Source organism: Cibotium barometz, chromosome 63 (assembly GCF_041138505.1).
Source record: "Cibotium barometz isolate CiBa-2024 chromosome 63, ASM4113850v1, whole genome shotgun sequence".
Classification (NCBI taxonomy): Eukaryota; Viridiplantae; Streptophyta; class Polypodiopsida; order Cyatheales; family Cibotiaceae; genus Cibotium; species Cibotium barometz.
The window spans coordinates 3,778,395-3,803,908 of record NC_141108.1 but is presented as its reverse complement, the minus strand read 5'-3'; the positions used below and the strand labels follow the sequence as shown (position 1 = coordinate 3,803,908).

At 45.5% G+C, this 25,514-nt stretch overlaps 2 protein-coding genes across 6 annotated transcripts in view; both read left to right on the top strand.

Annotated features, from left to right (window-relative positions):
- LOC147603578 (protease Do-like 2, chloroplastic) overlaps nt 1-25,514 on the top strand; it is a 69,416-nt gene that overhangs the window by 11,023 nt on the left and 32,879 nt on the right. For 3 of the 5 annotated variants that reach the window (XR_015265484.1, XM_086795761.1, XM_086795760.1), the window contains exons 4-7: nt 24,436-24,509; nt 24,889-24,952; nt 25,078-25,122; nt 25,230-25,337. Coding sequence is in view for 4 of the 5 variants with exons in the window: in XM_086795761.1 (XP_086651887.1) it covers nt 24,436-24,509; nt 24,889-24,952; nt 25,078-25,122; nt 25,230-25,337 (291 nt within the window). In the remaining variant the exon portion in view is untranslated. The remainder of the gene's footprint in view (nt 1-24,435; nt 24,510-24,888; nt 24,953-25,077; nt 25,123-25,229; nt 25,338-25,514) is intronic. The other 2 variants (XM_086795763.1, XM_086795762.1) reach the window with 1 other exon arrangement.
- On the top strand, nt 6,968-10,044 carry LOC147603579 (uncharacterized). Its single transcript, XM_086795759.1, has 3 exons — nt 6,968-8,801; nt 8,932-9,247; nt 9,355-10,044. The coding sequence occupies exons 1-3, from the start codon at nt 7,342-7,344 to the stop codon at nt 9,811-9,813; spliced, it is 2,235 nt and encodes a 744-aa protein (XP_086651885.1). The 5' UTR covers nt 6,968-7,341; the 3' UTR covers nt 9,814-10,044.

Sequence of the window (25,514 nt, the reverse complement as noted above, 5' to 3'; positions counted from 1 at the left end):
ACTTCGTATAAATCTTACCATATCTCTTGATTGGAAGAAAATTTCACAAATTTGCCTTGAATCATCCTCTAGCATCAAGAATGTGCTGCTTACATGCTTATTAAGCTTCATCTCATCAAGAATGTGGAGGTTCTTCTTGCATTATATCATCTTGAAACATTGAAGAAGCATTGATCACTTTCTTGTTACTTGATGGAAATTTGGGATTATTATATTGATAATCTTGCCATTACCAAGCTTCATGATGGAGTTTATGCATGATGGAAGGGTTAATGCCTTGATTCGAGATTCTCTTACACGATTCATACCATATCTAGCAAGATTGGGTCAATTGATGCATAACAGAATGGTTAATGCCTTGATTTAAGATTCTCTTGCCTCCTTTGACGGCTTCAAAGCACCATTCTTCTCATCCGTAACCCGTTGCCTGCCTTCTTTCACTTCCATGTTCTTGGGTTATCGCAGTTGAAGCATTTTATGGTCTTCTTCTTTCCAAGAGAAGAGTAAAGCCATATGCAGGTCCATCCCCTTCAGAGGTCAAAGACGAAGCGGAACCAGACATTGTGGATGAAGCAGAAGTAATGGTTCCAGAACAGATCCTTCTGCACCGTTTCAAGCATGGCTCAGGCTGAAGACTACGACAGTTCCTCACAAAGTTTCAGGACCGAGGAACTCATGAAGCGGTATGGCTCGACAAAGAGTTCTTCGAAGACTATCCGGCGTTATTGACGGATTATTTGGAGGCTATGCAGCTTCCGTCAAGTTACGCAGAAGGGGATGTCACGTGCATCCCGCACTTGGATGCCACGTAGACATTTCTGTACAGAAGGTGCAGGACCTGGGATGGTGAACTGGTCCCATGTGAGCCCAGTCCGGGACGAGTCAGCCAGGGATCAATCTCAGTAGTCCAAGGTCAGGTGTGCACTGTCCTGCACATGAAACAGTGCCAGTCCGCGCTGTGAGTCTCCCTCTGGAATGATGTCAGTTGTTCTGTATGTTTGGTCTGCCACCATATATCAGACAGCTGTGTAGATGTAGGTATGCAGCAGTTGTGGACACAGGGAAGGCTATGGGCCACCCAAAAATGGGGCCGAGCAGTCCCAGGACATGCCCACTAGCCCAAGGAAGGGCTGGGCAGGTTGTCGGCCAGCCCAAGGAGGGGCTGGGCAAGCCGTCGGCCAGCCCAAGAGGGCTTGGCCAAGCAGCCAACTGGCTCTTGGGCCAGCCCAGCCAGTTGGCTAGCCATAGGGCAGCCTAGGACTGCAGGCGGCCAGTGCCCAGGCGCTGCCCAGCAGCCTGCGCTGGACTGGACAGCAGCCCACAGGGGCAGCCAGGACAGTCCAGTGTGAAAGCAAGGCAATTTTCAGCATTTTATATTATTAAATCCAGTCGTGGAGGTATAGTAAACCAGCTGACTGCTCATGATGAGAAGTATAATAATGGAGGCCATAATCCCAAGGATTCATCTCATCATTCACCAAGTGCTCAAGCAATCCAAGGGGCCAAGACAGCCAAGGGCTCGCTAACGCAAAGGGGTGAAGGATTCAGGTCAAGGGCAGGGTATTCCCAGCCAAGAAAAGGTCCAAGATTGCTGTATTTTCTTTCAGATTTCTCATCATTCTAATAAAGCAAATACACCATCCGTGGTGGGGGCCCTACAGAGGGTAATTGGGACCCAATACTGTGTCCTCTCCATCTCTCCATCTCTCTCTCTATTTTCGGCAATTCTCCTTTCAAGTTTGTGCGTTAATTTCCGTTGCGAAAAGAGTGCTGAATTCTGAGTTTTGAAGTTACCGATCTTTCTCCGAAGCTTCCGCATATTACATGCATCCTCATCAAGTGGAGGTGCATGCGAAGTACTCGCACCAGCTAAAGCTCATGCCTGAGATCGTGTGCCGCGAGATGGAGCAGTGGTTTCCTCGTAGAGCATGGTGTATACATCCCTCTCCTCCTGTGGAATATTGGGTAGCTCTTTGCACTTTGTGATGCCTGTCTTGTTTGGGTTGACTTGGCGGGGCCGCCCATGTACTCCAGTTTCCCTCACAAGGCCCAGAGCTACAATCTTGCGAGAGAACTCGCATAGCTATCCGTCTCTGAAAGAAAACAAGACCTACATCTTCAGTGCTCATATTATAGGATCATGGTTTAAATTTCTAATAACAAACTATTGGGGCCGAGTCTTGATTCCCGAGTCTTACCAAGCGAGGTGCCTCAATGCCGTATTTCTCCCACCAAGAAACTGGCTGCAACTGAGTCTCCTCTCTCTCTCTCTCTCTCTCTCTCTCTCTCTCTCTAGTCGACGACCCAAAAACACAGCTTTGATTACAGAATAGAAGACGTTCATTCTCAGCTTCAAGAGAAGATCATCGTCATCTCCCACAAGCCTGCTAATGTAGGCTGTCCATCCATCTTCTAATTCTCTGTTCACATATAGCTTCTCACTCCTCCATAGAGGATGAAGGATATGGGCCTATGAAACCAATCCCAACTTGTGTAGCAACGAAATGCGTTTCAGACCATTTGAAACGGACTGAAACATTTCGTAAACATTTCATTTAGTGAAATGCATTTTTTATCCAACATGTTTTCCAAAAAATAACTCTTATCACATATTCGCCAACTTCACGTTTGTTTCACTATACTTTCACAGCCGCACACGTTTCGAGTGATTCTGTGGCTTGTCCCGACACGCGACTCTCGTTGTCGCCGCCTGTGTGGTTCGCTGACTGAAGACTGCTGGGTGAGTCCTAACTGCTGTGACATGTCCACCTTGGTGTTTACGACTGCTGGCCGACGACTGCTGTGACTTGTGCACCCTCAGGTTTCATAGCCGACTTTTGTGGCCGACTGTTGTGACCTGTTCACCTTCACGACTGCTGGCCGACTGTTGTGACCTCTCCTCGATGGAGGACAACAATTAGAGCAATCTCATGCATAGGTTGTGAGTGGGATGGTTACTCAAATGAGGCCTTGCGTACTACAGAGCTTTGGAGAGAGAAGCTAGCAGTTCAAATGTGGGAAAGCTGGATTGGGCAAGAAACATTTTTTTGGTAGCCTCTAGTATGGTGAACTTTGTCACCAAGAGGCCGAAAGTGCTGAGCATGTATAGAGCCAATTCTGATCTTGAGCTCTTGAAGCCATCTAAAACCCGCTTTGCCTACATGTTCATTGTGGTGGAGAGGCTTGTGAGGGTGTGCCATGGCCTAATGTGCACAGTGGTATGTCGTGAGTGGGCAACATGGGATGTCAAAGATGCACTAAAGTCAGTTTCATTTGCTCGTATGTGTGAGAAAGAAGAGATGAGAGAAGAGACAATGTACTCAAGAACTCATCGATGAACCACTAGCCAACTTGATTAGAAATGAACTACAATGCCTCATATATATAGGAAAGTTCCTCCACCCTTTCCTCCACCCAAAAATGTGTGTAAATAGGAAAAAATGGAAATGAATGCTATAAATCCCAAAAATGCCTAGAGGCTAAAGAGTGTGCCACTAGCGTGACACCATCTGGAGATGACACCTATCCAACACCTCCTCTTCAGGTGCAGATGGGAGGACCAACGCCAACGCGCTCAAGAAGATAATCCAAGGTAGGTCGAGGAAGAGGCTTAGTAAACAAATCAGCAACATTATCTTTGGTAGGACAATACTCAAGTTGAATGCGACCTTTAGAAATCCAATCACGAACAAAATGAAAATGAACATCAATGTGTTTGGATCGTCCTCGAATAACTGGATTTTTGGCTAAAGCAATAGCACTCTGTGAATCTGAGTAGATGAGTGTCGGAGTAGATGAACATCCAAGGTGATTCAGAATTTGAGAAAGAGCATCAAACTTCTTAGGTAAGAAATAAACCCATGATTTGTGAGAGAAGTCATCCACAAGAAGCATATAATACTTGGATCCACCAAGCGATTGTACTTCCATAGGTCTTGCAAGATCAGCATGAATAAGCTCAAGTATGCGTGTGGCTCTATGAGTAGCCTCCTCTGGAAAAGAAGCCCGATGTTGCTTTCCTTGAGCACAAGAAGAACAAATATGATGGCGAGGTTTTTGAAGCTTTGGTAGACCTGTAACTATGTCATGTGAGACAAGATGTTGCAAGGTAGCAAGAGGAACATGGCCAAAGTGGAAATGCCATAGATCACTATCTTCATCAGAAACAAGTGCTTTAGGAGAAGCAAATAATTGATGAAGATGAGACTCATGTGGTGGCAACTGTGCTGTAAAAGAGCTTATATGATAAAGCCCAACATTTTGATAACCACCCTGTGCCACACAAGAAAGTGACTGTCTATCAATGATTTCAATCACTTCATCATCAAAGTAAACCCCAAGACCTTTAGAAGTAGCCTTAGAGATAGAAAATACGTTGGCAGACATCTTAGGCACATGCAAAACATCATGTAAGATAGCATCTCCAAAAGAAACATCACCAATACCAATCACAGGGAGAGACGAAGCATCACCAATGTGTACTGATGAAGAGAGAGACTTATAGTTTTCCAATAAGGAAGAACTATTCGTCATGTGAGAGGTAGCACCACTATCAGCAATCGACTCATCCGGAGTATGTGTATCCAAATCTTTGATTACCACAAGTGATGTGTCACATGAAGAAGTAGAAGACATAGCAACATATGCAATCTTGGCGTTACCGTCTTCCGTCTTGTCTTTGTTTTTGTCGTGAGAAGATGTTGATGTAGAAGAATGTCACGTGCATCCCGCACTTGGATGCCACGTAGACATTTCTGTACAGAAGGTGCAGGACCTGGGATGGTGAACTGGTCCCATGTGAGCCCAGTCCGGGACGAGTCAGCCAGGGATCCATCTCAGTCGTCCGAGGTCAGGTGTGCACTGTCCTCCACATGAAACAGTGCCAGACCGCGCTGTGAGTCTCCCTCTAGAATGATGTCAGTGGTTCTGTGTATCTGGTTTGGTACCGGATGCCAGATCATTGAGTAGATTAGGTTTAGGACAAGGGGCCAGCCCATAGGGCTACCCCGGATCTGAGTGTGGGCACGGGAATGGTGTAGAACCACCCCCATGAGGGCCAGGAAGATCCAGGCTGAACCCACCAGCCATGGAGGGGCCCTAGGACAACCCTAGGGCACAGATCAGGCAATCTCTAGGAGATTACAGCCTTTATATGGCTGTAGGGCATGTATGGGGCAGCCCATACAGGCTGCCCAGCCCTGGGATTGTGGACAAAAGATGTGTCCAGCCCTTCAGAAGCAGGCGCCTGATGTCCAGCCAGCCAGGAAGAGATGCGCAGACATTATGGGATTTTTCCAGCATTTTTGGGGATTTAATTCAGCATTTATTGCTGAATTTACTCAGTCGTGGGAATATGATGCTGGCTGCCTGTTTATCAGCTGGCCGACTGCTCATGATGGGAAGTATAAATAGAGGAAGCCACAATCCCATAATTCATCTCAGTTTTCACCAAGTGCTCAAGCCAATCAAGGGCCAGTCAAGCCAAGGAGATTGCCAAGCAAAGGGGTGGACTTCTGAAGGTCAAGGGAAGGATTTTCCAGCCAAGAAAAGGTCAAGTTTTCTGTATTTGTTTTCAGATTTACATCATTCTAATAAAGCAAATACACCATCCGTGGTGGGGGCCCTACAGAGGGTAATTGGGACCCAATACTGTGTCCTCTCCATCTCCCCCTTCTCTTTCTATTTTTTGCACATCTTCTTTCAGTTTGTGCGTTAATTCCGTCGCGAAAAGAGTGCTGATTTCTGAGTTTTGAAGTACCGATCCTTCTCCGAAGCTTTCGCGTATTACAGTGGTATCAGAGCATCAGGCTCAGCAAAGCTAAACGCTGATTCAGTCTCAGATGATGGTGTACAGGTCCAAGGTACAGGAAAGTACACGGATTCGAAGCCCAAGGCGAGGAGCACAGAAGCGGGAAGAACTCCCAGGAGGTTTGTTGGTGGTGTTCCACAGTGCCAGATGGGGATGGCAGTTCCGTGAGCTAGATAGGTTCTCAGGTAACGGTCCCAAGGGAGGTTGATCCTCCAAGGGTGATGTGAGAGTGCCAGACTCAGTTCCAGGAATGAAGACCAAGACGGTGTTCAGAGTCAGGGCAGGAATGGATTGTGGACTAGAGGAAGACCAGATGCATAGATCTTCATCAGAGACAGAGTGGTTTGGAGAACAGGCCGGGTTTTCAGAGAAAAGGGTTTGCCAGGGATGGATGATGACAGAGGGACTTCGGGACAGGATTGGGATGATGACAGTCATCCAAGAGCAGGTTGGATTCCCGTCATCAAGTTTAGCAGAGGGGGATGTCATGTGCATCACAGATGCCATGGACAATCTCAGGGCTAGATCCAGAGGGGGCAAACAGATAAATAGTATGAACCAGATAGAGTCAGAGTGTGGAGCACAAGATACAGAAGTGGCCAGGTTGGACTTGGAGAAGCACCAGGGGGCAGTCGGCTGAGTACAGGAGCTGTCGGCTGTACCAGGAAGCAAGGTGGCTGAAGGCGCATGATGACAAGGCAAGATAACCAAGTCGGCTGAGTTAAAAGTCATTTAATGTATTCAGAACTGGCCGACCAGCAGTCGGCCAGCTCCTACCTTGTCCAAGAATCCTATAAAAGGCACCAAGTGCTCATAGAATTAATCATTCAGCCCACTAGGGGTTTGAGTCAGTAGGGTCCTAGTCTAGGGCAGAATCTTGGGTGTTTTACCACCTTTTCAAGAAGGCAGCCAAGGGCTGCAGATATGTACCTTTTTGTACCATAGTATATACTGAATTTCCAGCACTTCTCACTCTCTCTCTCTACTCTAAACACTCTCAGCCACCGGTGTCAATCTGGCGTCCAAAGCTCTGAGGTACGAGGGCGCCGCCGGTGTCAATCTGGTGTCCAAAGCTCTGAGGTAACGCTCGTGTTCCACTCGTCGCATGGCGTCGTCCTCTCGTTGTCGAATCTCCAATGCACGCATCCATAGTTTCCAGAAACGGCGTTTCTGGAGCACCGAAACGCCGAAACGTTTCGGAAACGTTTCCAGAAACGGAAACGGCGTTTCTGGCTTTTATTTTTTTCCAGGGTTCAAAAACCCGCGTGCTCTCTTCGCCGGCATTTTTCGCTTCTTTCCGCCGCCTGTTTGGAGCTGCTCTAGCCATCTACCTTGCCCTCTACTCCTCTACCTCCACATCAGCCCTCTACCACGCCCTCTACCTCTCTACTTGGGGCCTCCACCTTTGCCATCTAAGCTCTACCAAGCAAGAAGGAGTCACACCTTGCTCGCAGCCTGCAGGACCAGAAAAACAGCCTCCACTTCTCGAATCTCTCCGAGTCTTCCGACCTCGAACCGCACAAGTAAGTAACATGGCTCGGACTCCGGATCCTTTTTGGCAGCATGTGGAGCAAGTGAGGGCTTATGCAGGATCTGGTGGCTCCAGGAAATGGAGATGTAAATATTGTGGGTTGGTCAAAACGGGGAGTGTCACCCGTGTGAAGGACCATCTTGCTCATGTTCCAAACAAAGATGTAGGGCCATGCCCCTCTGTTCCTCTAGATGTTCGGAAAAGCCTTGAAATGTGGAGGCAAAAGCGTTTTGCCGTTCCCGAAGAGGAAGTATCTACAGCAATGGGTGGTCAAGAGCATGAAGCTGGTTCAAGTCAAGCAGCAGCAGCAAAGAGGGCCAGAGGCAGAGACACAGGATCAGATTTCTCCTCTACCTCAGTGTCGGGTGTGCATGCAAGGAGGACTCCTTTGCCAGGTGATGTATCACATTCACAAGACACCCCTCCAAAAAATACTGTACAAAGGGCTAGCATCCAAGCAGGATTTCAAAAGCAAGCAATTGCAGAGGCAACTAGGGAGCTCACCCTGATGTTCATACGGTGTGCCATTCCCTTTCATGTGGCCAAGACAAATCAATGGAGGAAGACCATGAGGGCCATCAGCCGCATTGGATGCGAGTGGGATGGCCCTACATCTGAGGCTCTGCGGACACGAGAGCTAAAGCGGGAAAAATCATGCATAGAAGTGCAGCTAGAGCCCTTGAAGGAAACATGGAAAAAGTATGGCTGCACTATATTGTGTGATGGGTGGTCAGATGTACGCAGGAGAAATGTATACAATGTTTTGGTGTCATGCTGCAAAGGCACTATGTTTTTGAAAGCCATTGATGCCTCCCTCCCAGGTCTCACAGTTACAGGTGCATTTATTTGGACACATATAAGGGAGGCTATAGTGCAAGTTGGGCCTGAGAATGTTGTGCAGGTGGTGACAGATAATGGAAGTAATTGTAAGTCTATGGGCTCTATGCTAGAGGATGAATTTCCAGCCATTGTGTGGACCCCTTGTGCATCACATAGCCTCGACTTATTGATTGAGGACATAGGTCAAATACAATGGGTTGAAGCCATCTTTTGCACCGCACGAAGCATGGTGAAGTTTGTGAAGAAGAGGCCAAAAGTCTTGAGCATGTATCGGGCCTACAGCACTCTTGAGCTATTGCAGCCTGCAGCCACCAGATTTGCATACATGTTCATTGTGCTTGAGAGACTCCTGCGAGTCCGCAGAGAGTTGGTACGCACTGTCTACTCAAATGAATGGCTAGAGTGGGATGAGAGAGAGAGCCCCAAGGCAAGAGCTTTTGTGCGTGATGTCATGAGAGAGGAGTGGTGGGTAGAGGTTGAGGGGTTGATCAAAACTCTCAACCCCATCTACACAGTGTTACGCATTACAGACATGGAGGGCAGTACTCTAGGCCTTTTATACGAGTACATGGACAAGATTGGGGAGGCTCTCAACAAGCAAGACTACTTGAGAGCAGAGCAGTAAGTCTCCTCAGTCATGGCTACCCTTGCTTTACTTCTTATCTTTATTTTACTCTTGAGTCTTTACATTGGTCTCGACTCTTGACTCTTGTTTTTTGTCCTTTTTTATCTTATGGTTTGATCTCTAAAGGGTTGATGAAATCAAGGCTGTGTGGAATCGGCGATGGGATTGGTTTCACAGGCCGATTCATGCAGTAGCACATGTATTGCATCCTTTGTGGCGAGATGAGGAGCAATACGAGAACGAGGAGCTAGAAGAAGGCTTCATGACATACATGAGGAACTTGACATCTGGTAATGTGCACATGCTGAAATGTATAGAGGATGATCTCTTGGCCTTTCGCAACCAGACAGGGAGCTTTGGTCGAGAGACTGCAAAGCTTCGAGAGACTCAGCTACAGCCTGTCTCATGGTGGGAGAAGTATGGAAATTGTGCTCCCACGCTGGTAATTCACTACCCTTAACTACAGTTTACATAGTACACTGTACAATGTGCATCTTTCTTGTTTCCACTTAGTTCTAATTTCTAATTGTATGTGCATTTCAATAACAGAAACGCATCGCCATTCGAGTGCTCCCACAGGATTGCAGTTCGGGTCCATGTGAGAGGAATTGGAGCACTTGGGCCCTCTTCCATACAAAGAAGAGGAATAGGCTGAGTACCGCTCAGCTAGAGCGGTTGGTGTTTTGTCATTGCAACCTCCAGCTCCTTGAGAGGAATGCCCGACATCCGGAGCCTTCACAGGTGAATGTGGATAAGATCGACATCATGAGGGAGAGGTTCATCCCAGAGATCCCACAGAATGAGCGTGATATGTACACCTTGCTTTATGAGGAGCTGACAGTGCCGAGCCACAACACCCGCTGCACCACCCATTCTCAGAGGCAGAGGGGGGGATCCATCGCTTCCACTTCAGCAGAGGCAGAGGACCATGATCCTACCATTTCTTCATCTGAGCCTGACTCTCATGAGTCGGAGGATGACTCCTCCATGGATGATCTTGATGAGTGATTTTTGGAGCACTTAGCTCTAGGATTTTGTCATGCCAGCAGCTGCTGCCAGCCTGCCAGCCACATGGATATTTTTTGATCATGTTTTGTATTTACTATAGTCTATACATATGGATTATGGATTATGGATGATGGATGATGGATGATGGATCTTGTTTTGTATTGACTCTTTTGAGGCTTGAGCCTACAGTTGTCATTTCTGAATTTTGATCTATCATTTGAGTCTTTGACATTGAACTTGTTACTTAAGCAAAGATGTATTTTTCAAGCTTTTGTAATGTTTTTATTAATTATATATGTATGTATTAAACCCTAAAACCGAAACTCCGTTTCCCCGTTTCTTCCCGAAGGCCGAAACTCCGAAACTCCGTTTCCCGCCGTGCTCCGCACCCCCGTTTCCGAAACTCGTGGAAACTATGCACGCATCTGCATCTCAAGCAAGGAGCTTGGCTGCGGCTGTGACCCCGCGAGAGGGTCCCTGTGACGAGGATCTGGTATCTGGGATACGGAAGGAGAGGGAGGAGGAGATGGAAAACGCGACGCTGGAGAGCGAGAACGCTCCTCCAGAGCCAAAATCCGCGCCTTCTGCTCATCGAACTTGGTTGTCTAGTCTGCGATTGCTCGCATCATCTGCTGGAACATGTCTGTGACACTTTAAGCCGAGTGCCCTAGCTGGGCTGCCTGGTGCACTCTGGTCCCATGGTTCTGGTTCTCTCTCGTCGCCGAAACTCGCCATAGCGGGAAAATGCAATTCCTTTCCGGAACGCAATCTGACCATCCACTATCTGTGTGGGAGACTTCCGGAGGCTTCCGGAGGCTAAAACCAACCGTCCTTCGAGGGACAGGAGTCACTCCGAAAGGGGTAGTCCACCGGTGTCTAAAAACCAACCACACGAGCGAAAAAATTTTCTGGTTTTCTTTGCTGAATCTTTGTTTTTGAAGTAGGCTCTGATACTAGTGTAATATGTGGATAGGTTCAGCAAATTTGTTATGCTTATTCCTTGCAGGGCCAATGTGACCGCCGAGGATGTTGCCCAGCTATTCATTCGGCATTGGTACCCGATTGGCGGGATTCCTAGAACCATAGTGCCAGACCGAGATGCCAAGTTTACCAGTCATTTTTGGAGGGCATTGTTTGATAATTTTGGTACTAAGTTGAATTTTTCCAGTGCATTCCACCCACAGACAGATGGCCAGACCGAGATATACAACCAGTTGGCCTTTGATGTGCTGAAGTGTTATGTCCACGATCAGCAAGGTAAGTGGGAATCGTTTTTGCCTTTAGTTCAAGCTGTTTTGAATGACTCTTTTTCTTCAGCTATTGGGGCAGGACTCCATATGAGGCAGTGTTTGGAAGGCTTTCCAGTCGTTGTTAACCAGGACTTCGTCTTCAGTACCGGAGGCAAACAGAGTGACGGAGTCTTACCAGGAGATCCTAGAGTCCGTTAAAGACAGATTGGCTAAAGCGCAAGAGGCCTACACTCGACAGGCCAATAAAGACCGAAGGGACATGAAGTTTTCGGAAGGGGATTGGGTGTATCTTCGGATTATGAAGCAAAGATTGAAGTAGGTGGGCAAGCGATGCCCAAAGTTGTCTTTCAGGAGCTTCGGGCCATTTCCCATCCGGAAAAAGATTAATGAGCTGTCTATGCAGTTAAAGCTACCTCCGAGTTGGACTATGCACGACTTCTGCACCGTTTCAAGCATGGCTCAGGCCGAAGACTACGACAGTTTCTCACGAAGTTTCAGGACCGAGAAACTCATGAAGCGGTATGGCTTGACAAAGAATTTTTCGAAGACTATCCGGCATTATTGACGGATTATTTGGAGGCTATGCAGCTTCCGTCAAGTTAAGCAGAAGGGGATGTCATGTGCATCCCGCCCTTGGATGCCACGTAGACATTTCTGTACAGAAGGTGCAGGACCTGGGATGGCCACCAGCCATGGAGGGGCTGTAGGACAGCCCTGGGCACAGATCAGGCAATCTCCAGGAGATTACAGCCTTTATATGGCTGTAGGGCATGTATGGGGCAGCCCATACAGGCTGCCCAGTCCTGGGATTGTGGACAAAAGATGTGTCCAGCCCTTCAGAAGCAGGCGTCTGATGTCCAGCCAGCCAGGAAGAGATGCGCAGACATTATGGGATTTTTCCAGCATTTTTGGAGATTTAATTCAGCATTTATTGCTGAATTTACTCAGTCGTGGGAATATGATGCTGGCTGCCTGTTTATCAGCTGGCCGACTGCTCATGATGGGAAGTATAAATAGAGGAAGCTACAATCCCATAATTCATCTCAGTTTTCACCAAGTGCTCAAGCCAATCAAGGGCCAGTCAAGCCAAGGAGATTGCCAAGCAAAGGGGTGGACTTCTGAAGGTCAAGGGCAGGATTTTCCAGCCAAGAAAAGATCAAGTTTTCTGTATTTGTTTTCAGATTTACATCATTCTAATAAAGCAAATACACCATCCGTGGTGGGGGCCCTACAGAGGGTAATTGGGACCCAATACTGTGTCCTCTCCATCTCCCCCTTCTCTCTCTATTTTTTGCACATCTCCTTTCAGTTTGTGCGTTAATTCCGTCGTGAAAAGAGTGCTGATTTCTAAGTTTTGAAGTACCGATCCTTCTCCGAAGCTTCCGCATATTACAAAGAACCCTTAGATTTGGATTCAAGTTCAGCTTTTACCTTCTTGGATGCCCCCTTCTTAGCAAAACAACGATTCTCCGTATGGCCACTACGACCACAGAAAGTGCACTCCTTGGAAGAATCCTTTGATTTGTCCTTGTCGCCTTTGGGTGAAGAATCTTTAGCATTGGAATTAGAGCCTTTGCGTTGATCATTCCCCTTGTCTTTGCCTTTGCCTTTGCCCTTGCCTTGGCTTACAAAAGCCGAGTCCTTTTTGTTTTGCTTGCGAGTAAGGCACTTATCATGAAGAAGACCCATAGTCTCTTCAAAGGAAGGGAAAGGAACTCGAAGAAAGATGTTATCTTTGAACGATTCAAAAGAAGAAGGCAATTTACCAAGTAGCTTGTGGACCGGATTGCTTACGAATGTACCAAACTCTTCAAGTTGCCGCTTTATTCGATTGAATTCTCCAAGCTTCTCCACTATGTTGTCGGATTCGGAGATAGAAAGCTTACCCAAATCTTCTTCCAACTTAGCCATCTTAACCGTTGAAAGTTTTCCATATTGCATTTGTATAGCGTGCCATAATTGTTGAGCCGTTTTCCTTGTAGAGAGAAATTGAGACACAACCGATGTAGACATGCCATGCACAAGTAAAGCTTTGGTCCGTGCATCCATATAGGTTTGATATTGAGAAGGCACCATATGAGGAGAAGTGATTATAGACCACACCCCGGTACTTTCCAAAAGAAGTTGCATAAACAAGGACCAAGTGTGGTAGTTGTTTGGGGTAAGCTTTTGTGAATCGGAAAGACTTGGAAGGCTCAAAGATTGAGTGAATGGGTTAAAGGGCTGATATGATTGAGTGGGGAGAGGAGTAGTAGTGGAAGTAGTAGAAGAAGGAATCATAGTAGATGAAGTTGCCATAAAAGGCATAGATGATGTAGGGGGATATACCATAGAGGGCATAGAAGTATGTGGATAGGAAGGCATGAAGGACAAAGAAGAAAGAGAGAAAGGATCCGTGGAAGGTAATGGATATAACGGAAAAGAGAAAGTAGAAGCACCTACCGAAGAAGGAATTGCACCAACTTCCGTTGTAGTAGTTGCCGGTCCAACCGTCGTAGGAGATGTAGGATCCATAGTATCTTCAAGTTTGCCTTTGTCTTTTGGAGTAGAGGACTTCCGAGATCCCATAGGGAGTGGAGGGTGGGAAAACACAAGGGAAGAAGTGTCGTACCTCCAAAAAACGCAGCCAATAGATGGGCTGTCCACCAAGGAAGTATCTCCAAAATATGCACAAAGATAGTGCAAAAACGCAGCCACAAAACGCAGTCGATATATGAACCAATAGACTCCGTAGAAACCACCAAAAGAGGGCTGAGAATGTAGCCTTAGGTAGAAGGAGTATGGAGGAGTTGATTGTCCACAAAAACGCAAACACAAAGTGTGTAGCAAAGTGGAATTTTCAGCCGGTAGAAAGGTGTAGAAAAGAGGATGAATATGTACCTCAAAACACCATGAAGAGGGCTGAAGTTGATGATGAAAACGCAGCCAAGAAATCTCTCCACAAGAAGCCTCCAAAAAAACGCTACCGCATGTAGGGAAAACTAGTTGGCAATGTTTTCACCACAAGTAGAGTTGTAGGACTCGGATTGAAGTGCTTTAAAAACACACTTGTAGAGGATGCTAAGGGGCTGGTTTGAAGCCTCTTGCATCATTGAATGAGTGCAAGGATGATGAGTAAGGGCTTCTGCAAAAAAACGCAAGCAGAAATTCTGCATGCAGGCAATCTGCGAAGAATAACTCAAAAACGGTGAGGAATTTGCGAAAACTTTCTTTTGCAAAGTTGTAGACCATGATGATTCCAGTAGGTCTCGCGGGCACAATCCTCAAAAACGCATTCGTTTAGCAGATAATCAAAGAATGAAAAACGCAATTGAAAGCGGGGTTGTTGAAGAGGACTAGAGGTAGAGAGGAAGAAGGATAAGGAGGCTCTATGTGCGCCACCACCTTGCTCTGATACCATGTGAGAAAGAAGAGATGAGAGAAGAGACAATGTACTCAAGAACTCATCAATGAACCACTAGCCAACTTGATTAGAAATGAACTACAATGCCTCATATATATAGGAAAGTTCCTCCACCCTTTCCTCCACCCAAAAATGTGTGTAAATAGAAAAAAATGGAACTGAATGCTATAAATCCCAAAAATGCCTAGAGGCTAAAGAGTGTGCCACTAGCGTGACACCATCTGGAGATGACACCTATCCAACAGTATGGTCATGAGAGAGACTTGGTGGAATGATGCGTAGGCACTTGTCAAGACACTCGATCCCATGTATAGTGTCGTTCGACTTACAGACATGGAGGGGAGTACCATTGGGCTCCAGTTCATGGACAAGATTGGAGAAGCCCTCGATGCTTGTACATTATTGTCTCCTGAGAGGTATAACTCTTATTCTTTCTCTTGAAGTTAGATAGATCATAGAACTTAGAAGATTGAAGTATATGCTCATTGCTTACTTTTGTTTTTCCACTTGCAACTTTGAACTCGTATGCAGAGTTCAAGATATTAGGGACATATGGAACCAACGCTAGGATTGGTTTCATAGGCCAATCCACGCAATTGCACATTTTGCATCCTCTTTGGAGAAGTGGGGAGCAGTACTTGAGTGAAGAGGTAGAGGCAGGATGGAGCTTTTACATTTCCAAGCTAGTGGGTGGTGATGTGCAACTTATGAGAAAGCTGGAGGATGAGCTTCTCATATATTGGAACAGTAGCCACATGTTTGGACGGCCAACAGCACAATCGAGGGACACACAGTTGGAGCTTGTGTCTTGGTGGGAGAAATATGGCATTGGTACTCCAGACTTGGTAAGTAACAAGTTACTAAGTATAACTTGTCTAAGAATATTGACAGTCTTATACTTCTATTCAATGAGGAATGGTGTTGATTTTTATTTGCAGAGACGCATTGCCATGAGAGTTCTCTCACAAGATTGTAGTTCAGGACCTTGTGAGAGAAACGAGAGTACATGGGCACTTTTCCACACCAAGAAGAAAGATAGGCTCTTTACTGCACAGTTGGAGAGGCTTGTGTTCTGTCATTGCAACTTGCGATTGCTAGAGCAGAAAGGCAACAATCCCATCGAGCCTCGCCAAGTCAATCCTGACAAGATTGATATCACAAAGTGCAAGGAGATCCCCGACATCCCTCAAGAGGAGAGATATCTATTTCATGTTGTATGAGGAGATTATAACTACATCTCATGGTACACGATCCCAGGCACTTGCTAGTATCAGTGCGACACCAGCAGATCATGAGGATGAGGCATTTGAGGAGGACTCAGCCAATGGTACTAGTAGTGAGAGTAAGGATGAGCGTGATGGAGAGGATGATGAGGATGATGGGCAGGAGGATGAGCCTTGAGTAATTTATCTATGTACTGTTTTTAAAGATTTGGTGGACTGTGGGACATTGTGTGATTGTCATGACTCTTGGGAGTCATCATGATTTATCTTTATTATGATGTTTTTTTATCATTGTGTTAAGTGAAGTACCAGACTCTTGGCTGCCCAGTATCATGTATGGAATGTGGATTCTAGAGAGATGAATATGGGTGTTGTTTTCTAGCATTGAATCATTGTTTACATTGAATAATAATGAATCCAATGTGTTTTCTCATGAGTCATGTTTTTCAAGTATTCTGCTTCTCGACCTTTCTTTTGAACTGAAGTAAGTGCCTGATCAGAACTGTTAAGAGGCACCTTCATCTTACCTTGAGAAACGAGGATGGACTCTTCTTCCAAGAGAAGGGAGCTAAGGTCATCAAAATCAAACTGAGTGGTTGTGACCTGGCACTGCAAGGCTCGAGAAACCACATCATACTCCGGGGGAAGCTTGGTGAGGATAAGTGCAGCCAACTGAGCAGAGGACAAAGCAACACCCATTGCCAGTAAACTGGTCATGGATAATCTTGGCCCTCATGGGGAACGATTGCATAGAACTGCTAGCAAGAAATAACAAACCGTACAGTTGCCCTTGCAAAGTAACTGTCCTCATCGACGAATCTTGAGCAAAGAGATCCTCCAATTTGGACTATAATTAATGAGCACTGGTAAGAGTTTGCACGGCCGGTGAGACCTTCTTTGTGATGGTCCGCACAAGCAGTAAATGTGCCTTCGAATCATGATTCTCCCAGTCTTGTAATTCAGCAAGGAATTTGTCCTCTTGATCCTGGGTCCACCTCCTAGAGTTTTGAGGACGCTCGGGCTTCTTCTCAGTGCCCTGAACAATCTCCCACAAACCCTTGTGGATGAACCAGATCAGATCTGCATATTCAGCTTCCAATGGGCATAGTTGGTTCTGTCCAACTTGTTTGTACAGGGGGGAGCCATATCCACATCAACAAAGTACACAAGTCTCAGTACTCCAAGACTCCTCTCAAGCGCTTTCCAAGGAAGTGAGGCACCAGGACCAATCAGCCCCTCTCAAATCTGAGAGAGAAAGAGGCTGGACAACAGAAAAACAGTCTTAGAACCAATGGGAACCTCCTACCGGAAGGGCATGGACTCTTGGAGGAAGAAGGTGATGTAGTGCCACTTGTTTGGCAACACCACCCGCAAGAAACTCACCAAGTACTGATGCCGGAGCAGAAATTGCAGCCACAAGTCGAGAACTTGCAAAAAACGCAGCCTAAAAAGGGCTGGCCAACAGCAAGAGGGTGGCTGGACCAAGAAACGCAGCAGGGTAGACATTGATCTCCAGCGTGGAGAAGCTATGGAAGCAAAAAACGCATGGCAAAGAAGGAGACGGTGAGCAGAATGCAGATTTTTGGAGCAGCTTGATCCTAAGCGATTGATACCATGTTGGAGTATGCACAGGCGGAAGCATAGACAAAACAAGAGAGAAGAGGGAGCAAAGGAGAGAGGGCTTGTGGACAACATCACCTTTTATAATAGCATGAAGCTTTACAATGGCAATAGCCAGCAAGAAATGTTGAACTTGTGCTTGGGATTGAACTACTTCGAGCGATTATGTGAGGCTCCTTTTCTAGTGAAGGGAGGAAGCTGGCCGACTGCTCAAGACTTCTTGAAACTAGGAGAAATAGCTAAAATACCCAAAATTAGGTAAAGCCAATAAATACACTGAGATGCACAATTCTAACAGTGCATCCCATTCTTTGACGCCTAGCATGCTATGACATTAGAAGCTGTTTTAGTGTGCCTATCCAAAGGGGTATGGTTGTCTTTTGTTAATTTGGTCAGTGTTATTCACCTAGTCAACGACATTGTGTCGTTTGGATGGAGAGCCATGTGGTCTACTTAGTATGTATGGTTTGTGGGAGGGCGATTGCAAGTTCTTGATGGGAATGATTCCCACAGAATGGCCACCAATTTTGTACATAAGTCTAGAGTAGGTTGGGGATGGCACAAAGATATGCCCACTAATGTGCCTAGGCTAACACTTTTTGTGCAGTAGTACTAGTGAATAAAGAATACTTGAAGTCTTTATTTTGAGGGAGTTGTGAGAGATCAGCATAAATGAGTTTACTAGTATGAGTCCCAATGGGAGAGCAATCTCTCATTGTGTTTATTGTTACTTTCTCATTGTGTATATCGTTAAGCAACATGGATTAGGTGTTATGTACTGAACACTAATCCTTGAGATTAGGTCCTAATTTGGGCAAGGTTGGGGAGCCATGAGATTAGGGGAAAGGTTGCATGTAGGATACAAAGGGGACTAGGGTTCCTTATGATTGTTAATCCATGATTACTGGGGCTATTTATGACTAGATAGTTATTTATAGTGGTAGTAGTCACTATGTAAATGACTTATGGGTTATTGAGGTCATACTGTTATACTTGACAGTTGGTGGCTAGAGTAGTCTTATTCCTGCCATGGACATGGCGGTTCACATGCGGTATTGCCAAGGGTCCCTTAGAACATGCTCTGGTGGTATGGGATGGTAGGGCTCATTGGGAGTGGAACCTTAGCCCTTGGCTCAGGGGAGATTCCAAGGTAGGATCAAAACGTACGTACGGATCCAATCCGTACCGTACCGTACGGGAATCCGTACGTACGGATCGATCCGCACGTTTTTTTTGGGTTTCGCCTGCGATCAACGTTTCGCCGTTTTGTCCTACTGTGCGGCGTGCCTGCGTCTTGCGTCTGGACTCTGGAGGTCGTACGACCTCAACCTTCCGGTAAGGGCCAGCCGCCATGCTCTCTCTCCTCTACAGTCGCACTTGTTGGGGTAAAGGCATTATGCCCACCCTTGTAGTGTGTACAAGCCCATAAGTTTATAGTACATAGTACACTTAGTACTTTTAATGTACTAAGTGCACTATGTGTACTAGAGCAAATATACATGTGTGATAGGAGGAAGGGCAGCGGCGCCTCATCAGCACGCGCAGGGAGGCCCTCGCTCTCTACAGAAAGAGGTTGTGCCCGTGTGTACGCGTGTGTGCGCTTGCAGCTTGCAGTTCCCTTCGTCGACGTACTAGCTTCAATTCATTTGCACAATTTTTCTGCAGCAGCATCAGCACGACCCCCCTGTTTCTTGATTTCAGAAATTTTCAGAGGTATTTGCTTTAATTTTTTTTTTGGGATTTGCAATTGAGCAGGTACAATCATCAATTGAGCAGGTACAGGTCCAAATTGCTCAGATTTTGATCAAAATTGGCAAAATTGGGTGACATTGGTCACATTCCGTGTCAATTTGCAAGAAATTGGATGTCAAAATTTGGGGCTTTTGATGTAATTGTGCCATTGGGCATTCATACATGTTGTATGATGTGAGCAATCTCACATTCGGGGCAAAATTGCAGGAAATTGGAGTGCAATTCAAAGGGCTTTTGTGCCGATTGGGTTGATTTGCATGCAGGCACTGGCATTTGATGCTTTGGGCAATGTGTTGATGCCTGTCAAGCACTCAATGTGCCTGTAAATCAAGGGGCTTTTATGTATTGGATGTATATGTGGCCAGGGGGAAGCATTGTGAAGACTCTGGATGCCTTCATGTGCGTCAATGTACCATGTATGATCAGAAATTGATCTTGAATCAAGGGGCTTTTCAAGATTTTATGCTTGTTGAGCTTGGCAAAGCAGCAGGGAAGACTTTTATGCCTTGAACCCTCAGAAATCCACTTGCAGTCAAGAGGCTTTTGCTCAATTTCTGTCTGGGACTGTTGTATGCAGTGGTGGGGACTGTCAAGGTCTGATTTTCACTCATTTGGACAGCCAGGAGAGCATTTATTGTTGCTGTACTTGCTGGTACAGATTTGGTACAGTACAAGTTTTGGCATGGTTGTACTTTGATTTGAGTGAGAAAAAGGCTCATTTTCAGCTACTGTACTTGCCGGTACAGATTTGGTACATCATTGGTGAGCACTTAGTACTGTTGTACAGTACTTTGGAAGGGGAACAGAGCACATCTAAGGTGCTGTCCTAAATCTGCAGCAACCAGATTTTGGTGATTTTATCACATTCAGTGGGAGTAGAGTTGCATTCGTGCTTCCGCAGTGGGAGATAAACTTTGGGAGAACAACTGTGAGCACTTTGTGTGCTTTTGGTGCAGTGTTTGCACATCTTGCAGGGAGTCAGACATTGACAAAGGTTGCATATTGCTATGGCAACCACAGGTGAGAGCTCTTCATTGCTTCACATCAAGAAGCTTGAAGGCTCACAGACATTTGGCAAACCCAGCTTTATAATGTGTTGCTCCAGAAGAAGCAGCACAAGCCCATCAAAGAAAGGGGTGTAATGCCCGCTTCTCTTACTGCTGAAGAATGGGAAGATATGGATGAGCTAACAAGATCTACCATCATGTTGTCTGTGTCAGACTCTTTACTTTTCAGCATACGTGAAGAGAAGACAGCTTGGGAAATGTGGCAAAGATTGCAGGACTTGTATGCCCAGCAAAGTGCCTCAAGCAAAGTGTATTGGTTGAAGAAACTCATAGGTCTTTAAATGAAGGAAGGAGCGTCTATGACAGCCCATCTAAATGAGTTTAATGGTGTTGTCAGCCAGGTCATCAATCAAAAGTTGGCAATGGACGATGAGTTCAAAGCCACCTTTCTCTTATGCACTTTGCCAGAGAGTTGGGACACATTCAGGACAGCCACTAGCAATTCAAATGCTATGCTGTCATATGCAGATGTGGAGGGTGCTCTTCTTCAAGAGGAGATGAACAGGAAGAACAACTCTGTTGGAAAGTCCAATGCAATGAATGCACGTGGGAGATCCCAGCAAAGGGGTAAAAGCCAAGAACGGGGAAGGAGCAAGTCCCGCTCCAAAAAGGACTTGGAATGCCATTATTGTGGCAAGAAGGGACACATCAAAAAGCAATGCTACAAATGGAAGAATGATCAAAAGGAAAAGGGCAAAGGAAAAGACAAAGACAAAGATGAAGCCAAAGATGCAAAGCCAAAGGGCAAAAGTGGAGTCAAGATTGAAGAAGTCAATGTGTCACATGCAAGTGACAGTGAGGATGAAGTCCTATTCACATCTTCACTTGATGCCCATTCACTTCTTGCAGGAGATGGTCATGGTATGCACTCATGGATCATTGATTCAGGTGCCTCCTTTCATGTCACAGGTTGCAGAGACTTGTTTGTCAGGTATACTGCTGGCAATGAAGGAGTAGTTTATTTGGGTGACAACCATGCATGCAAGATTCTTGGCAGAGGTGATGTGATGCTTGTGTTTTCAGATGGCTATAGCTTATGCTCCATGATGTCAGGCATGTGCCTGAGATCAAGAAGAACCTGCTTTCTACTGGACAGCTTGATGATGCTGATTATGTTACCACATTTGGTCGTGGAAAATGGAAGATTAGTAAGGGCTCACTGGTTGTTGCTAGAGGCTCTAAGGTGGACACTCTTTACTTCATGCATGCTGGTGTTTGTCACCATGCTAATGTAAACGCAACCGAGCTGTCGGAAATCTCTATGTGGCATAGCCGGTTGGGACACATGAGTGTCAAAGGAATGGAGCAATTGTCTCGTTTTGGTTACTTGCCTTCTCTAAAGTTTTCAAGTTTTCAGTTTTGTGAGCATTGTATACATGGCAGGCAACTCCAGTGCCCCCACAAGAAAGCTCTTGGACAGAAAGATGCTCAGTTAGAGCTTGTGCATACAGATGTATGTGAGATGCCTCAGCTTTCTTTGGGAGGAGCAAAAGATTTTTTGTCTTTTATTGATGATGCCACACGCAAGGTGTGGGTTTATCCTCTTCGTTTGAAGAGTGATACATTCTCAGTGTTTGAGAAGTTTGTTGCTCATGTTGAGAATCAAACAGGCAAAACACTGAAGGCTTTGCGTTCCGACAATGGTGGAGAGTATATGTCCAAACAGTTTCAGGACTTTTGTGATGCTAAAGGCATCAAGAGGGAGCTCTCTACTCCTTATGATCCTCCACAAAACGGGACAGTAGAGAGGATGAACAAGACCATTCAGGAGAAGGTCCGTTCTATGTTGTCACATGCTGCGTTACCTCATGGTTTTTGGGCTGAAGCTGTTATGACAGCCGTTCATCTTATAAACAGGTCACCTAACACGAGGCTTGGTGGGAAAGTGCCAGAGGAAGTATGGACAGGGAAGCCTCCGTCCTGCAAGCACTTGAGAGTGTTTGGTTGCGTTGCGTACGTGCACATACGCAGGGAAATATGCACCAAACTTAATCCTAAGTCTCACAAATGCATATTCCTAGGATATGGTGACAGAGGTGAAATGGGGTATAGACTTTGGGATCCAGTGAATAGAAAGATTATACGCAGCAATGATGTCATTTTTGATGAAACATGCATGTATAAGGAGCCTGCAAGGCAACAGGAGCCTGGCAAAGTCATCTTTGATGATGATGGACATCATGGACAACAACCAAGGGCTGTAAATCAGCCATTACAGCAGCAAAACCAGCCCTTAAATGGTGCTGAAAATGGTCCAAATGGACAGCCAAAGATGGCAGAAGATATCCCTATGGATATCCCACAGTTAGAGGAGATACCGGGCATGATCTTTCAACCTTATGGCATGGAACAGGAGCCACCAATAGGTGATATGCAGGCTGGACAGCAACCTGCAATTGATGGTCATTGGGTACAGAGGTCCACAAGACCCTCCAGACCCCCTGATAGGTTTGTTCCATGGGTTGACTACTACCCAGGATTTCAGGAGAAGTGACATAGATCACTGCTTATACACCAAGAAAGCTTTGGATGGCAGTCTATTGATCCTCATCTTGTATGTTGATGATATGTTGATTGTCGGAAAATCTTGTAAAGAGATGGATGCCTTGAAGAAGAGGCTGCATCAAACCTTTGATATGAAGGATTTGGGTGATGCAAATCACATTTTGGGTATGCGGATACTTCGGGACAGAAATCAGCATGTGTTGTATTTGTCTCAGAAGGAATACATTGGCAAAGTTTTGCAGAGGTTCAATATGGACGGGGGGAAGAAGACTAGTACTCCTTTGCCTCCATATGTGAAACTCAGTGCTATGGACAGCCCACAGTCGGATAGTGACAGGGCTGATATGGCCAAGATTCCGTATGCTTCAGCTTGTGGCAGTCTCATGTATGCCATGGTTGCTACCAGGCCTGACATTGCATTTGCAGTGGGAGTGGTTTCTAGATACATGGCCAACCCTGGCAAGAAGCATTGGGAAGCAGTGAAAGGTGTCATGAGATACCTGAAGGGCACACAGGATATGTGCATATGCTTTGGCAAACAAGATGCATTAGTGCATGGTTACACGGATTCGGATTATGCCGGTCATCCAGATAACCGGAAGTCTACTACCGGTTATGTGTTTACATTCACAGGAGGTGCTGTGTCATGGATATCCAGGATGCAGAAGTGCATTGCCTTATCTACTACAGACGCCGAGTATATTGCAGCCACAGAGGCTTGCAAGAGGCATTATGGCCATCTCGGTTAGTGGTTGATTTGGGTTATACAGGGGATATTCCATTGTTGCATTGTGACAGTCAGAGTGCCATCTAGTTGGCAAAGAACCCTGTCTTTCATGCAAAGACGAAGCATGTGGATGTGAAGTATCACTTCATCAGAGAGGTGATAGAGAACAAGCAAATTCAGCTTGTTAAGATTCATACGGATGACAACCCGGGACAAAGAGTTTGCCTCCAGAGCGGTTTGCTCATTGCAGACACTTGATCGGCATTGGATGAGGCCAGTTTCAGCCTTGATATGGCCTTGTATATTATTATGTACATGCTGATTTTTCTTTTCCTTCATTTAAGGGCACTTTGCCTTTAAGTGGGAGGTTGTTGGGGTAAAGGCATTATGCCCACCCTTGTAGTGTGTACAACCACAAAAGTTTATAGTACATAGTACACTTAGTACTTTTAATGTACTAAGTGCACTATGTGTACTAGAGCAAATATACTTGTGTGATAGGGGAGTCACACACTCATACTTGATGAGTTGACTTATCCCCACATATGTCTCTCTCTCTCTCTCTCTCTCTCTCTCTCTCTCTCTCCCTTCTTCTCTGTGTATGTCTCCCACATGAAACCCTAACTCTAATCAGCTCCTTCAGCACTCTCTCTCTCTTCGCTACTGTCGCCGCTGCCTTCTCCCGGGCCGCCCCCTGCACACCGCCGCCTTAGTTCACCTCTGCCCTCACTGCCCCTGTTCGCTTCTTTCCTGAAAGGCTTCTTGTTAAAAGCTGGGAATATGCCAAAAAATTGTCCTGAAGTTGACCCTAAAATTATTTGTTTTATTGTAAGTTACCTTTCCTAGGGCATATTATTGTGTTATGAAAGTTTGTCATAAGAGTATAAGTATCACAGTTATGTAGCATGCAGGCTATGTTTATGTAAGTGCATGTTGCAATGCCTCCCAATGAACTGGTCATGTCTCATATTCTTGGCTTGCCTGGTTAATTTGTCATTTTTGTTTTGATTCTATTCTCATCAGCTTGTATTAAAGAGAAAAAGGGAAAAACCCATGAGCAATTCTTGTCGTTCAGGTTTTCTGTATATCAGCCGAACCAGACTACTCTCTACCATGGCAGTTGCAAAGGCAATATGCTTCTACTGGAAGGTATGGTGGTACAGTTACATGCATTAAATTCATCACAAATGTATCTTTGAAGTGCTACGACCTCAGCATGGTGATTCATATATGAAGATGTGTAAACCGACATGGAATTGTTGGTCTACAAAAACTTGCTGCTTGGATAGAGTTTTGTAAAGCTAGTGCTAAGGCTAGAGGGAAGCTTTCAGAGAAAAGACCTTTCAATGGATGGAAAGGTCTTTTCACATGATGCTGGCAAAGACACTAGAGGTGTGATTGCAGCTATGTTGTAGTGATAGTATCCACTTTGGCTACACACAAGTTTGACTTTGTGAAGGTAGATATGCTTAAAAGAAAAATTTCACACATTTTTTTTTTCTTTGACTAACAGCTGGTTATTCAACAGTGGCTTTATGATTTCAGGACGAAGGCTACTCACAAACGCTCACTGTGTAGACCATCATACTCAGGTTGGTAAGCATCATCTTATCAAAGTGGATCACTATCTTGTCTGGAAAAGAAATGTATTGATTGGCCATTTATTTGCATGGACTCATACATTTTGAGAGTAAGAAAGGACAACCATGTGTTGCAGGTGACGGTCACGAGAACAGGGGACGATACCAAGTATATTGCAACTGTAAGGTTTAATGCCAAGTTTTGGTTTTTTTTTTTTCTTGATTTGTTGAGTTTGTGTCTTGTAGTGAGGCTGCATGACTTTTTGACACACTTCCTTGTCATCCCCAGGTTCTGGCTATCGGAAATGAGTGCGACATAGCTCTTTTAACTGTACAAGATGAGGAGTTCTGGAAGGATGCAAAACCCTTGGAGTTTGGAGGCCTTCCAAACCTCCAGGTTCTAGAAGATAATCTTGCAAGTCTTTTTTTTTTGGTTGTTTTAAGATTTTTTAAAGCCAGAAAATGACTATCAGTTGTTAAATTATGGGAAATATAATTTTGTGAAGAAAGAAGTAGTTATACTTGGCCATTTAGTTTTAGCATAGGGAATCTCAATGGCCAAAGCTAGAATTAA